Source organism: Callorhinus ursinus, unplaced genomic scaffold, assembly GCF_003265705.2.
Source record: "Callorhinus ursinus isolate GAN/ISIS: 27379988/994484 unplaced genomic scaffold, GSC_fseal_2.0 scaffold52, whole genome shotgun sequence".
Lineage (NCBI taxonomy): Eukaryota > Metazoa > Chordata > Mammalia > Carnivora > Otariidae > Callorhinus > Callorhinus ursinus.
Window position 1 is genome coordinate 206,339 of NW_027397114.1, and position 14,685 is coordinate 221,023.

The 14,685-nt window shown below is 46.7% G+C and overlaps 2 protein-coding genes across 4 annotated transcripts in view; one reads left to right on the forward strand and one right to left on the reverse strand.

Annotated features, from left to right (window-relative positions):
- Nucleotides 1-11,205, forward strand: part of MMD (monocyte to macrophage differentiation associated) — a 72,730-nt gene extending 61,525 nt beyond the window's left edge. Inside the window, exons 8-9 of one of the 2 annotated variants that reach the window (XR_012375519.1) lie at nucleotides 3,074-3,335; nucleotides 10,990-11,205. Coding sequence is in view for 1 of the 2 variants with exons in the window: in XM_073883701.1 (XP_073739802.1) it covers nucleotides 10,990-10,991 (2 nt within the window). In the remaining variant the exon portion in view is untranslated. The remainder of the gene's footprint in view (nucleotides 1-3,073; nucleotides 3,336-10,989) is intronic. The other variant, XM_073883701.1, reaches the window with a different exon arrangement.
- A 978-nt stretch (nucleotides 11,206-12,183) lies between these two features.
- The window catches only part of HLF (HLF transcription factor, PAR bZIP family member), a 53,632-nt gene continuing 51,130 nt past the window's right edge, over nucleotides 12,184-14,685 (reverse strand). Inside the window, exon 4 of one of the 2 annotated variants that reach the window (XM_025859455.2) lies at nucleotides 12,184-13,819. In XM_025859455.2, the coding sequence (XP_025715240.1) occupies nucleotides 13,601-13,819 (219 nt within the window). In that variant the 3' untranslated portion in view covers nucleotides 12,184-13,600. The remainder of the gene's footprint in view (nucleotides 13,820-14,685) is intronic. The other variant, XM_025859456.2, reaches the window with a different exon arrangement.

The window sequence follows — 14,685 nt, forward strand, 5'->3', positions numbered from 1 at the left end:
TCAGTAAATTACAGAAATTGCAGTACTTTCCACGTTTTTGTTTCCCTTCAGGATTTGTCTAACAGCGTTTCAAAGTCTCCACAGTCAAAAATTTCCACTAAAATACCTTCAGCAGAAAATCCATCATAATTCCTATTGTATTTGATAAAAACTGAAAATTTTCTACCATAAAAACAGAGAACATTGACATTATCATTTTAAAAATCACTTCAGGGGCACCTGGGTGGCTCAGTCAGTTAAAAGTCTGCCTTTGGCTCAGGTCATGATCTCCAGGGTCCTCGGATTGAGCCCCGCATCCAGCTCCCCATTCCCGGGGAGTCTCTTCTCCCTCTGTCCCTCCCCTCCGCTCGTATTCTCTCTCTCTGGCTCTCTCTCTCTCAAATAAATAAATAAAAATCTTTTTAAAAATAAAATAAAAGTCCCTTCAAACAATGTACCCTGTATTGTCTACCCCCAGGGCTAATCCATCCTGCTCACAGCCCCCCATGCAGCCCTTGGTAAGCATCTGTCCATGGATGCATCATTTAGGGAAAGGATCAATGTGGTAAGGTAGTCTTCGTGGAATCACAGTGTAATGTGCGGGGAAAAATATTTCTCCCCCCAAATTGAGGAATGACTCCTACTTCAGTTATGCTAGGATTTAGAAATCAAACCTGGGGCGCCTGGGTGGCTCAGTTGGTTAAGCGTCTGCCTTCGGCTCAGGTCGTGGTCCCAGGGTCCTGGGATCGAGCCCCGCATCGGGCTCCCTGCTCAGCGGGAAGCCTGCTTCTCCCTCTCCCACTCCCCCTGCTTGTGTTCCCTCTCTCGTTGTCTCTCTCTCTGTCAAATAAATCAAAAAAGGGAACACAAGCAGGGGGAGTGGGAGAGGGAGAAGCAGGCTTCCCGCTGAGCAGGGAGCCCGATGCGGGGCTCGATCCCAGGACCCTGGGACCACGACCTGAGCCGAAGGCAGACGCTTAACCAACTGAGCCACCCAGGCGTCCCGTTTTTTTTTTTTTTTTTTAACTCTGTACAAATAATATAAAAATACAGAAATGCAGGGGTACCTGGGCAGCTCAGTTGGTTAAGCATCCGTCATCAGGTCATGATCTCAGGGTTGTGAGATCGGGCCCCGGGTGGGGCTCTGTGCTCAGAGAGGAGTCGGCTTGGGATTCTCTGCCCCTCCCCTGTTCACATGTGGCTGTGCGCTTGCACACACTCTCTCTCAAATAAATAAAATCTTTTAAAACATACAGGAATGCATTTAAGAATAAGGATTATACATTGCATTTGTTAGAATTAGGTTTGGTTGCAATCCATAACCTAATCTCTGCCCTCAAAGATGCTGACATCTTAGGTTGTGGACAAAGGTATCATCATAGGGAGTTAGTCATCGCAAGAAAGGGGTGGATGGACAGCTTGGGTTGGAACTGGGGTGGGGTTCAGGGGAGGGAGTGGGTGCTTCCAACCAGGAGCCTAGAGATTTCATGGGAAAAGTGACATGTCAAGTTGTCTTGAAGAATGGGTAGCATTTGGACACTTAAAAACCTGTAAGACAGTACGCTGAGGGAGGCAGGCTCTTCATGCCTCCACTTATCCATTAGCAAAGCAAGGATCAGATCACCTTTGCCCCTTGGGTCCACATGGAAAACAGCAAAAGAGAGACAGGGTGTTTGCTCTGCTGAAGGAGGGGTCACTATCCTTGTATTTCGCTGTGTGTGACATTCAGCAAGTCACTTTCCTTCCCTGGACAATGTTCTTGTCTGAAAAATGAAAAGGATTTGCCAGACGAAATACCTCTAAGGCATCCTCTGACTCAGACATTACTGTGTGATCCTACAAGTGCCTCGGGGTGGATTTCTGCCAGTGGGAACAGGACTTCCTGTTCACACAGACACGTTGGTGAATGGGGATTGCTTAAGAGAGTCAACCTTGGTGTTTGCAAGTCACAGTCAGGGGGCCGGGAAGTCTGGGCTTCTGCTGTCCCATCCAGCTGCCTGGAGCCTTGAATCTCCACCCTTGATTTTCCTACGGTCTTTCCCACCTGCCTTCCCCATCCACCCACTCACAAGCCCCCTCCACTACCACACCCAGGAGGGAGAGAGGGGGAGGGGTGAGGCAGGAAGAGCATGGCCGTCTTGGTGCACAAATAGCTCCAATCCAGGCTTCCCACTGAGAACTGTGAGACCAAGGGAAGGCTCATCTTTCTGGTCCCCCACCTCCTCTCTGCTTTTAAGTTGCTTTTCCTCTATTTTGGAAATTCATCTTCTTTCAGAGGAAAGAAAGGCACTTTGGTCTTTTAAGGGTACCTTTTCATGAGGCTTTGGTATGCGTCCACATCCCTCAGTAGTTCGGGGGAAGCAGCAGGGGGCCGGGGAAGCTGAAAGGAGGGTGAAGAGATTTCTACAAGGCCTCCTGCCCCGACAGGAAGTAGGGAGGGTGGAGGACAGGGAGGGGCATCTTTGGGCTGTCCAGGGAGCCTTGTCAAAGGACACTCATTTGCTACCCTTCAAAGCTGTGAGCCGAAGAGATAGGAAGAGGAGAATAAGGTTATGGGTGGGGAAGATTCTTCTTAGGAAAGGCAGTCCTATCTCAGGTGAAAATCAGCGGGGTCCTGGTTTCTCCCTCACCAGTTGTGACCTTTGATCTCAGAGGTGGTGGGTGGAGAAGCACCAGCGTGCAGGCTGGGGAGTCAGCCCCCTGGCCAAGGCATTTATTATTTTCTTATTTATTCAGAATTCATTACTTCGAGCTGAGGAAGTTGGGGTGTGTTTGTAGGGCACTGAAGAGACAGGCGGTGGGCCGAGGTCAGCACATGCCCCCTGAGGGAATGGAGGGACGTCAAAATATACTTTGGCAGCACAGATTGCCCCCCTGCTGTCTGAATTTGGACAAGACTTGCTCTGGCTAACCCTCAGTTTCCTCCTTTATTCTACCCTGAGCACCTCGCAGGGGTGCTGGAAGGGCTGAGGTGAGGAACAGGTGAGGGAACATTCCACTGTGCAAGGGTGTTCAGGCATGGCGGGACCCCCATCCTGTGGGAGTGTGTCCTCCTCTAGTGAGACGTTCATGAGGATGTCTTTCCTTCCTCTAGAGCACCTCTCAAGCCTCCGGACGCTGCCCGAGGGACAGCACAGGAAGGAAACATGGATTGTAACTGCACCCTGGGGACTCCTGCTGGAAGCCCATCTTCACTAACCCCCAGGAAAACCTCACAGCCCCCAACCGGCTCTTCATATCCTGGGATTTATTTTCAGTCGTGGCTTCAGAATTTCTAGCTGGAAGTGGGTTTGGGGGCTGCAATCTATCTGAGTGGTAGGGTTGCATCTAGAAGAACTTGAAGCCATGTTAGTAAAGTAAGCATCCTGGGGTTACGTAAGCACATGCAAATTTGGGGAGGCTTTCACAAATTAGTGATTATGGGATTCAAAAGTCCATGATGCTCCTCCACTCTTATCAGTTTATCTGAGTGACGATTAAAGATGGATGGGATATGGTTCTTAGGCGCAAGGCTGATGTTACTGCATGAGCAATAGACAGCAGTTTGCAAACCTAGGGTGGACTCCAGGCTCTACCAACAAATGTCAGATTCCTCATCTTAAAATAAGGGTAGTAGATGCGAATTCCCCGAGATTCCTTTCTCAATCCACTCCCTCTCCTGTAATATGTCATGGTGGAAACTCTACAAGTAAATCTAACCTCAGGGATTAGAGCGCCAAATGCCTCAGCATGTTGTGTTATTCATTTGACTTTCAAAGGCCAGAGAGAGGACATGAATCCTGGGCCACTCCCAGGAGCTTATTTATCTCCTGCAAGGTCAAGGTAGAAGGGGGTTGGGCAGTGTGAGGGAACAAACTAATACTTGTTGAGTATCTAATATTCCAGGTTGCTAGGTGCTTTATATATCTTATTGTGTTTAATGCAACCAACACTGAGATGGCATTAGATGACCCCAAGGCTCAGAAAGACTAAGTATAACGTTACCAGCTAAAAAGGGCTTCTCCGTAGTGAGTGCTTGATGAGTATTTGTTTCTTGAATAAGTGAATGCCAGGGCTTGAACCCAGGTTTGACTTAGCTCCAAAACCTGTACTATTTCCAGGCTGCATCCTCAAGCCCAACTTAGGAACATAGTGACTGACCTGCAAATGCCGCACATCTCTGGTGAGCTTGGTCTAAAAAGACAGCATTTAGAGGCGCCTGGGTGGCTTAGTCGGTTGTCTGCCTTCGACTCAGGTGATGGTCCCAGGGTCCTGGAATCCGGTCCCGCGTCAGGGCTCCCTGCTCAGCAGGGAGTCTGCTTCTCCCTCTGCCGCTCCCCCTGCTCATGCTCTCTCTCTCAAATAAATAAATTTAAAAAAAGATGGCATTTAGGAGAAACTCTTCTGAGACCTTGCACCAAACCACCAGCAGTGACTTGAGTGCTCCTGCCATGCTAATGAAGCGGTCTGCAAAGCACTTTGGTTGATTCCAACCAAAGGAAATTTTAAAAAAGCTAGTGTCTCGTGGCACCCATGGTTGCAAGAAACAGAAGCCTACTCAAATTAGCCCAATAAAAGGTGTAGTGGTAGTGGTGGTGGAAATATTTATAACGCTGGAGATCACACTGAATCCAAGGGAGGCTGAACAATTAAACATCAAGAAGGGCAGGAATCAGAGAGGGCCAAGGACTTTGTAGGATTGCAAAGACTTTTACTCATTTGCATGTCCTCCTCCACTGATTTATTCAGTCCCTCCAGGGTTGTTTAGAGGAGTGTTTTGCAAGCTGCAGCATGCACAGGCATCACCTGGAGATCTTGTTAAAATGCAGATTCTGATTCGGTGTGTCTGGGGAGGGACCCAAAAAGTCCACGTTTCTAACAGGCTCCCAGGTGACGCTGCTGCTGCTGATGTATGACCCCCACTTTGAGGGTAGCAAGAACTTAGGTCACTGAGTCACAAGCTGCAGTTGGAATCACCTGAGAAATTTTTTTTTAACCTTGACGCCTGAATTCCACCCTTCCCAGCAGATTCTGATACAATCGGTTTGAAGTATGACCTGAGAATTAGGATTTTTTTTAAGCCCCCCCCAGGTGATTCAAATGAGCAGCAAAGTTTGATTTGATGGAACCGCTTCTCTGAGGTTAGGTATCCCTCCTGTTCAGGCAGCTGTGGATGGATATGGGGCCTATAAAATACAAGCATATCAGCCACACTCAGGACCGTATAAGGCCAATGGGCAAGGATCAGCATATCCAGAACAATAAATGACTTGGAGTCCAAAAAGTGTGTGTACAAATTCTGGTATTCCCGTTTTCTAATTGGATGCTCTGCTCCAGAAAGTCTGGGTTCAGAACTCTTTAAGCTTTAGAGTGATTTTTATTTTTTTTTAAGTGAAAAGTGGAAGTTATGCTTTCTGATCCACATCCCCCTCAGGGTCTTTCGAGGCGCAGTGTAGTGTTGTTCAACCAGGGGGCACAGGGGAGAATAAACTGAAGAGAGATTTGGGGCCGCCTGGGTGGCTCAGTCGTTAAGCGTCTGCCTTCGGCTCAGGTCATGGTCCCAGGGTCCTGGGATCAAGCCCCGCATGGGGCTCCCTGCTCCGCCGGAAGCCCGCTTCTCCCTCTGCCACTCCCCCTGCTTGTGTTCCCTCTCTCACTGTGTCTCTCTCTCTCTGTCAAATAAATAAATACAAAATCTTAACAAACAAAAACAAAACAAAACTGGGAGAGCTTTCTAAGGAGGACAGGCTGGCCTTCCACGCAGAATTCTGCAAGTCTCAGGGTGGTGCAGGCATGGGTATTTTTACAAGCTCCCCCGGATGATCCTTCTGTGCATCCCTGGCTGTGAACCATTGATCAACTGAGATCATGTCATGAAACCTTCGAGCTGTCCTTGACTCTTCTACCAAACCCCATGGATTCCAGCTCCCTAAATAGCTCTTGAATCTATCCATCCATCTCATCCCTAGAGCCTTGTTCAGAGACTAACGTAGAAAGTTCCCTCAGCCTCCAACTCTTCCTAATTCCCTGCAATCCATCTTCTGAGTAGCTGCCAGGATCATCTTTCTAATACAGGAACTGCTTATGTCATTCTCCCGATCAGGATAAAGTCCAAAGGCCTTAAAGTGGCGTGCAAGGACATTCATGGTCTGGCCATACCTCGTTTCCTGTCACCCCCCCCGTACCCCACACTCCAACAGTCCTCACTCCCAGGAGAGTTCTGTCCTCTCAGCCTCTGTGCTGCTACTTGGAATGTCCCTCCCATCTTTTCCTGACAAGCTTCTGCTTTTCTTCTCCCTGCTCCACTGTCCCCTTCCCTGCAGAGCTCTCCCACACCCATCCTGCTCACCATCAGAGGTGGAGGGAGGCTTAGGGCCACTTCTGTTTTATGAATCTTAGGGTATATTTCAAAAGATGAAGAAGTGCCCAAAGAAAGTTACTCAAAAAGTTATCATTCTATCTCTGTGAATATATATTCATTTAGTGACAAATCAAACATCTTAATTTGAGGCCCTTCAAAAATGTAAGACATGGCCGAATGACCAGAATGAAAATGCATCCACTAAAATATGCAACATAGGGTCCAACTCTGTTGTAGCACATCACCTGTGAAATCAAATCAAGCAACATTTATTAACAATCACTATGATTATTACAAAAAGCGAGTATTTGTTGAATTCCTATACACTCTGAGCACGTTCTCACTTAATCCTAGTAACAACCCTACAAGGAGAGGACTGTGATGCCCATTTTACAGATAAAATTCAGGGTGACTTGGTGAATTGTCCATGTCACATGGATGGTGAGTAATGGATCTGGGATTCCAGTCCAGGCTCGCCTGGCCCCCGCTCACCGTCCCAACCACGGCAACTGCCTTCTGCCTTTGCAGAGCACTGAACTGAAACCATGGAGTGGAGTGGTGTAGAACACAAACACTTTCTGCCTGGGTTTAAATTCTGCTGACTTCCTTTCTTGAGCCTGCTCTTCACCTGCAAAACAGGGATAATAATACTACCTATTTCATAGCATAAGGATTAAATGAGATGTGGCAGGTTGAGGGTTTAGGACTCAGTGACTGACAGCTTTTCCTATTGTTTCCTGGCACTGAGCCAGGCTTTGCAGGATGAAAAGGAGCTAGAGAGAGGAGCCTTTGGACCCAAGTCCTCACTGACTCAAAGCCCAGAGAGGCGGAGGAATCTTGCCACTGTCTTCACTCGGGTCTTTCTTCTCTAAAAGGTCCTTTTGATTTATTAGCAAGAAGCCATCTCCCGACTACAAAGGCAAGATTTCAATAATTTTCACCCAGTTCCTGGCTAAAGATGCCCAAAGAGACTTCTAAGCCAGTGATTTTCAAAGAGGGAACTTAATTCATATGCTTTGAAGAGGGGGGCTTGATGGTTGGGCACTTTGTTATATTTTAAGTATGAATGGACGAGCCATCCCACATGGGCAGCATGTGATGGGCCCCGGGGACTGGGCACTTGTGAATGACGGGGCTTCCTATCGGTTCCTGCCATGTTAGAGGCCAAAGCCTCTCCAGGCATGGGGAGGCAGTCCTCTCCCCTAAGAGATGTGAATGCCAAATATAAAATTGGTCACCCAAAGAGAATCTTAAGGTCATTGTGCCTACTCCCCTGAGAGAGGAGAAAGGTGTTTGATGATGAAAGTAGAGGGCGCCTGGGTGGCTCAGTCGCTTAAGCGTCTGCATTCGGCGCAGGTCATGATCCCGGGGTCCTGGGATCGAGCCCCACATCGGGCTCCCTGCTCAGCGGGAAGCCTGCTTCTCCCTCTGCCTCCACCTCTATCCCTTGCCCTCCCCTCCCCACCGCCCCACCCCCGCTAGTGCGCGCACATGCGCGTTCTCTCTCTCAAATAAAAATCTTTTTTTTTAAAGATTTTATTTATTTACTTGACAGAGAGAGAGAGAGAGAGACAGCGAGAGAGGGAACACAAGCAGGGGGAGTGGGAGAGGGAGAAGCAGGCTTCCCGCTGAGCAGGGAGCCCGATGCGGGGCTCCATCCCAGGACCCCGGGATCATGGCCTGAGCCGAAGGCAGACGCTTAACGACTGAGCCACCCAGGCGCCCCTCAAATAAAAATCTTAAATAAAAAAAAAATAGAAAAGTAGATCTGAACCCTCACTTGTAACTGCTCGATCTAAATGGGAAGATGCCTCAGAGCGGATGGATGCCCACCGACCTGTGTACAAAGCGATGATGTCTCAGGGATGTCAGAATGTGAAGCCACATCTGTGTAGCCTATCGCTCATTCCCACACCTCCGGCTACCTGCTCCTTCTTCTGAGCAGGAGAATTGTTTTCTGTCCTCTTGGAAGGAACAAATGGTCTGAGATAGTGAATTGGGAAAATTGCTCCCGGCCCACGCTCCCCTCCCCGAGCCCCCATGGCAGATCCTTGTTGAGGGCCTATTATGTGCCAGACACTATGCATTTGTTATGAAGTCATCCCTGCAACCCTCGGAGGTGGAGATTATACCTTCATTTCACAGATGAGGAGATTTGGGTTAAATAATGCTTAGTGCTGCGCAAGGTCATATGCCTGCTGATTGACAGATTGGAATCACCGAGCTCCTCACCACAGAGCCCCCTCCCCTCATGCCCAAGATGCTGAGCTCCTTGGCCTGGGCTGCAGCGCACGCAGGGCCAGTGTGTGGAGCTCCCCAGGTGAGTCTGATGGGCTGCCAGGGCCGGGCACCACTGCACTGCGTCGGCCCTGCTAGAAATCCATAAATGGGGTTTTTATTCCATCTTGCATCACAGGTTCCCTGGAGGAGTGGGGAAAGCCGTGACTCTCCCCTATAGAAACATACGTTTATACACAAAAAGTTGCATACAATTTCAGGTAATTATGGAAATTCTGAAGCTTCTGCATGGATCCTCCAAGAGTCATGGACTCAAATTAAGGTCAAGTCTGTAAATCCTTGCTTCCAACTCCTTGGCCACACATGGGAGTTAGCTGGAAGCCCTTCAACAATTCATTTTCTTCCTACTGACTCAGAGATTGCTGGATCTGTAGTCCTGGGATATGTTCCCGGTCAATTCTCATACATCCAACCAATCTTTGGACTGGTTTTGGGGAAGAAGCTCTCTAAATGATGCCCATCCAATGGAACAGAATTCATTTCTGTCACCTCTACCCATATAATGTTAGAAAGTTGCTTAACCTCCCAAACCTTCTCTCTTCTCTTCCATAAAATGGGAATAACAACAGCCCCCACCTCATAGAGTTCGTATGGGATTAAATCAAATATTCCACGTAAGTGTTTATCATAGTGCCTGGCACAGAAAGTACTGAATAAACAGTAATGTATCACTGATTACATAGTATTATTTATCATCAATGTAATTAATCTCTGTAAATGGTCTCTTGGTGATAGGATTGGGAACAGAATCTAATTTCTAGTAGACTGTCAACAAAAATACATGAAAGAAAGGAAAAAATTCAAAGTTTATTAAGCATTAAGAATAACAGACAGATAAAGGTTTGGACTTAACAGCATGAACACCACCAATATCATGGTGTACAATTAAAAAACCTCACGTGAATTTGTACCTGTTTAACAGATGCAACGTTTGTGGTGTTGCCAAAAGGATGATGGTTATGGTTATTGTTACGTTTAGTAAGGTGCTCCCAAATTAAAGATGTTAGGATTTGACTTAAATATTCACCTACACACACACACACACACACACACTCCTCTACACACACTTGGCCCTCTCCAAAATGTACTGATTTCAGTTGCCAAGTCCAATTCAATCAAGATCTAGGATAAGGTTTTGCTCATTTTTAAAATGACAAATTGTAGAGAAAACCTGAAGGAGACCGCGGTGTTACCAGGGAGGCCCAGGAGCCCTCGGCATGAAGCTAGCACCCTGGGAGCCGAAGAGGTCTACCACATACACGGTCTCCCATCACCTGCATCTTGCTGACCCCGGGTTAAATCCCAGCCTCTGCACTCCACTCAGGCAAGCAGGCCAAGCGAGCCTGCTTTGGGATTACTCTGATTAACTCTCTTAAAGTGTGAGTTTTCCTAAAAGGAACATTGGAGGGGGTGGGGTGGATTAGATAAACTACTAGAAAAAAAAAACCAAGCAGAACTCTGCAAGTTATGGAATGCCCCCCCCCCGGGGTGGGGGGGCGAGGGGCTCCACCTAGAATTCTTTTTGACTCTTCCAAAATCACCCAAGACCTTTTAAATACACACTTAGAATTATTTTGTGTTCCCTCACAAAACCGGTGACGATTCACGGGAGGAACCTGTGCGTTATCTAGTACAGCACCCTAGCCACCCAAATCCCCTCCGCACTCTCCAGGAACCAGAGGTCGTTCTGCTTTGTGGGATGGCTTCACAGAGGCCTGTCGCACTGGAAGATGAAAGGCCCATCACAGCCTCGCCCATTGGGTGTTTTGAATGGTCAGAAGGTGGCCAGTGTCTCAAAAGGAGGAAACCATCACGACAGCCCTTGCAACCCCTCCCTATAGCCTCAAGGGGCCTGAGCAGCAGGCGAGGCCAGGCTGATGGGTTTTCACCTTCCTCTGCAAGTCTAGTCCACAGGAACGACAGCATGACCTTGTCAGGAAGTCCTGGGCCGCTCCTTCCAAACTGTGTGTAAATGATGTTGGCATGATATGATTTGGATTCATTTTTAATGGCCAAGTAATTAATCTCTGAAAGATACTTAGGATGAAAAGGTGAAGAATGACAACAGGACTTTTAATAGCTGCAGTCTGCAGAACTCATTTGACCCTGGTTGATCCAGAGTCATTCCAGATAGGGCCATGACTGCCCACGCCATTTAGCAGAACTGCCTTATTTACTAGTTAATTGCCCTAGAAAGAAAGCAGGGAGTCCAGGAATGAGTGTTCATGTGTGTGTGGTGACAATGACCTACACAGAAGGCACGCATGCAGACTCCAAAGTTTCTTAAATTTTAAGACGAGGTAGGTTTTCTGAAACCTCTCCTGACACACCAAAGGATGAGTTTTATTATGATCTTTTTATTTCTTCCGCAGAAAACATTTGCGATCCTCATTTGATACAAACCACCTAATTCCAAGAATGACCAGTGCTCAAAAAGAGTTTTCTCAGCTACCATTTCACACGGCAGTGAACTTGGATGGTCCACAGTGCATCGATTCTCCACTTAAAGATACTCCTTGTCTTTGCCACTTAATAATCCTGCAGCCATTGGTCTTTTTACCTATAAAAACGCCAACTTTGCGTGTCCACCTGTGTCTCTTACTGAATACCGCTTATTCAGTTCTGCTTCAGAACTTGGCCAAAGGTCTTACTTATTTCACTAGCTGTATACCTGAACAACGCATTTCGATTCTAATGCTCTCCCACTTCCTGCTGTCATCTGTGGCCCGGGACAAAATGAATACCTAGTAGGAATATCCTTCTGGTCAGGTTTCCCAAGACTAGGACACTATGACAGAAGCTTTGTGTGTGGACTGACCAGGAGACCACCAGGTCATTAAAGAATTAGGTACTCTGGAGGCAGGAGACTAGAAAATCCCATTGATGAAAGGGTGTTTTAATCTAGCACAAATTGTTTCTTTGCAATAACAGCAGAATCTCTTGACATTACACAACTTTGTGAAACAAAAGAAAAATCATCTTTAAGGTCAAAACACCCATCAAATTAGAAACCATACACATAACACCGATATCAACCTTATATTGCATAAGACGCACGTGCCCACAGAGGAGAACAGAACTGTTTGGGGTGCTTGCAGTGATATTTCATTCCAGGAACTCATAACTTTGAAGTGAACATTTTCGTGGCAGATGCTTTTCCTAAAAAAACACTGTATCATCCAATAAATATTTGACTAACATCCACTTTGTGCTTTTGGGTGACGTTAACTGACTTCCTTCTGAGACCTAATGGGAAACAAGAAAGCTCCTTCTATATTTTAGAGCGGGATTCGTCACACCAAGCTTCGATACTGTCATAAAATTTTAATTTAAAGCAAAAAACATGCTGATGTATCAGTGATAGGCTTAAAATATTAAAGACTTCAAAAACCCCCAAGCGCTTCTTCTCTGTACAACATTGATGAATATATATCTTTGCTATATAATTTTAAAACATGGAATAGTTTTCCTTTTCTCTTTGCTATATATAATATATGTCTTCCAAAATACATCGTCAGTATTTATATCTGAAAAATACTGTACAAAAAAGAACTTCCTATAATTACTCTGTATAAACATTAAACAATTTAATAATCTCTCCTTTTGGTCTATAGTAAACATTTAAATTGGTTGGATTAACCACAGTTTGTGACAACACCATCCTCTTCTGAGATACACCAGTGTCTTTTACATTCATTTTTCAGAAGTCCACTTTCTAAGAGCACATACGTTCAAAAAGCAAACAGAAAATAAGAAACATAAGCTCCAGAATCATTAATTTATGAAGCATTCAAAAATGACACCACTAGGATAAAGGGTCTTACAAAACATCAACTTATTAACTTAATTAACTGATTTTTAAAAACAGCAAGGTATAATTCACAAAAATATATATATTACAAAAAAATGGGGAAAACTGAATCTTAAGTAATTGTTTTGAGTATCAAGAGGGATATGGAAAAAGGTAACTAGAAAAGTGGGAGGGTGGGGGACTGGAGAGGGGAGAAAACAAAACCAAACATATCAATGTCAAAAGCTGTTCCAAGATGCAATTTTTTTTTTGGCTCCTACACTGATAAATTAACCCCTTGTTCTGAGACCTGGCATTTCCCTCTGCTTCCCTGTCCTGGGGATGTTCTGGGCATGCTCAAATGCATTACTGTAATTTTTGTGTTTTAAAAGACAGTGAAATTCTTAGGGAACATATCCTATGTCCACTAGTAATACTCAGGCAGCATGCTCTAGCGCACAATAGGATTATTGCTTTAGGTACAGACAGTGCAAAAACACACTCTGTGTTCTAGAATAGTACTCTTACTTACCTGGGGTTGGTAGAATTAAAAGGAAACTTAGTAGATAGCAGTAAGTAAATATGGGATCTAATAAATCTAAACAGCACTTTAAATTTGAAGACAAATATCACCAAAACTGAAAATATGAGGAAAGCAACCTATAACTGAGAGAGAGCGCTGCGGTGTAGTGCTAAGTGATTTTTGTGCACCTTATTAGCATGGTAACTTACAGATTACACAGAAACAAGAGCTCGTAGTCTTGACAACTGAGATCTACTAGTTTACCAGGGCCCTGCTTGGTGAAGCGGGGCAGATGGTCCTGGAAGAGTAGGCGGGAGCCACCGGGGAGCGACGCCGGAAGGGGCAGGAGTGGAGAAGGAGGGAGAGGCAGGAGACCCCAGGATGGGGGGGGGGATCCCCGCAGTCCAGTAAAAACATGGCACCTTTCTTTTTCGGAACTGAAAGACGATGAGAGGGCTACCTTAACATGGCAAGTGCACAGGCACGCGCGCGCGCCGCAGACCACACGGGAGCACAAGCACGCGCGCGCGCACGCACACCAGAGCGTGAGTCAGTTGTGTTTATGCCTCTGGTAAAGTGCTGATGTCAGAAAGGTTGCTTCGGGTGTGGTGCTATCAGGCGGGAAACACACTGTCCATCTATTCGAAAGCCAGCCCACAAAACCGCCATCCTACAGGGGCCCGTGCCGGGCCTCGTACTTGGCAAGTATGTTCTTGCATTTGCCCAGCTCCTTCCGCAAGTCAGCCACCTCCTGGCGCAGGGCCGAGTTCTCCTTCTCCAGAAAGGACGCCCGGATTGCAATCTGGTTCTCCTTCAGCCTCCGGGCGTCGCGGGAGCGCTTAGCTGCCATGTTGTTCTTCCTGCGCCGGGCCCAGTACTTGTCGTCCTGCTCATTAGTCACAGGGGGACAGAAACAAGGCGTTAGATTTCAGCCGCGGAGGGGCTCGGGGTGGCGCCCGGGCACCAGGGACCTAGGCATCTCACCTCGCGTCTCCTTCCCTGACCGTCTGGCACGTCTGTCTGACACCACGGCCCGTGCGCCGCGGCTGCCCTCCCGCAGCAAGGACGCACCTGTCACAGCGCGCCCCTCCTTCCTTTCTGCCCCGCAGAGTACGTGCCGGACCAGGGGACCCCAGAGGCTGCATAAAAGCAAGTAGCTCACTTCACACCCTAAGCTACCCTCAGATCTCTCTGCGTTCTTTGATGAAAATGTTATTTTAAGAACCCTTTCCTTCCATGGGTGCTCGTATGCTTGTTGGTAGAAGTCCATACGATATTGTTGCAAGGCGACTTGGCAATATCTATCAACTGTTGAAATGCACCACCATTGATGGAGCAACTCCCCTTCTAGGATCTCAGCCTCCTCCCATCTGCAAGGGTGTGCACACAGACACGGGCACAGAATTTTTACTGTGGCATTGTTTCTAATAGAGCTAGGGGAAACTAATCGGTAGGAGATTTAATAACTACATGATGATGGAATCATACAAAAGGATACTCTGCAGCTGTTACAAATAATGATCCAGCTGAACCAAAAAGATGTTCATGATATACTACTACGTGGGTGGAAACAACAGCAATTTGCTGATAAATATGTATGGCTTCATCCCACTTTGGTTAAAAAATCATAATATTGTATATTCATAGGAAGAGGCCCAGAAGGATTTATAGCAAGCTATTGAACTTGGTGCCTCTACAAGGGGAGTTGGAGGAGGGGCGCCAAAGAGAGAGGGAGGGTCTTTCACCTTTTTTTCT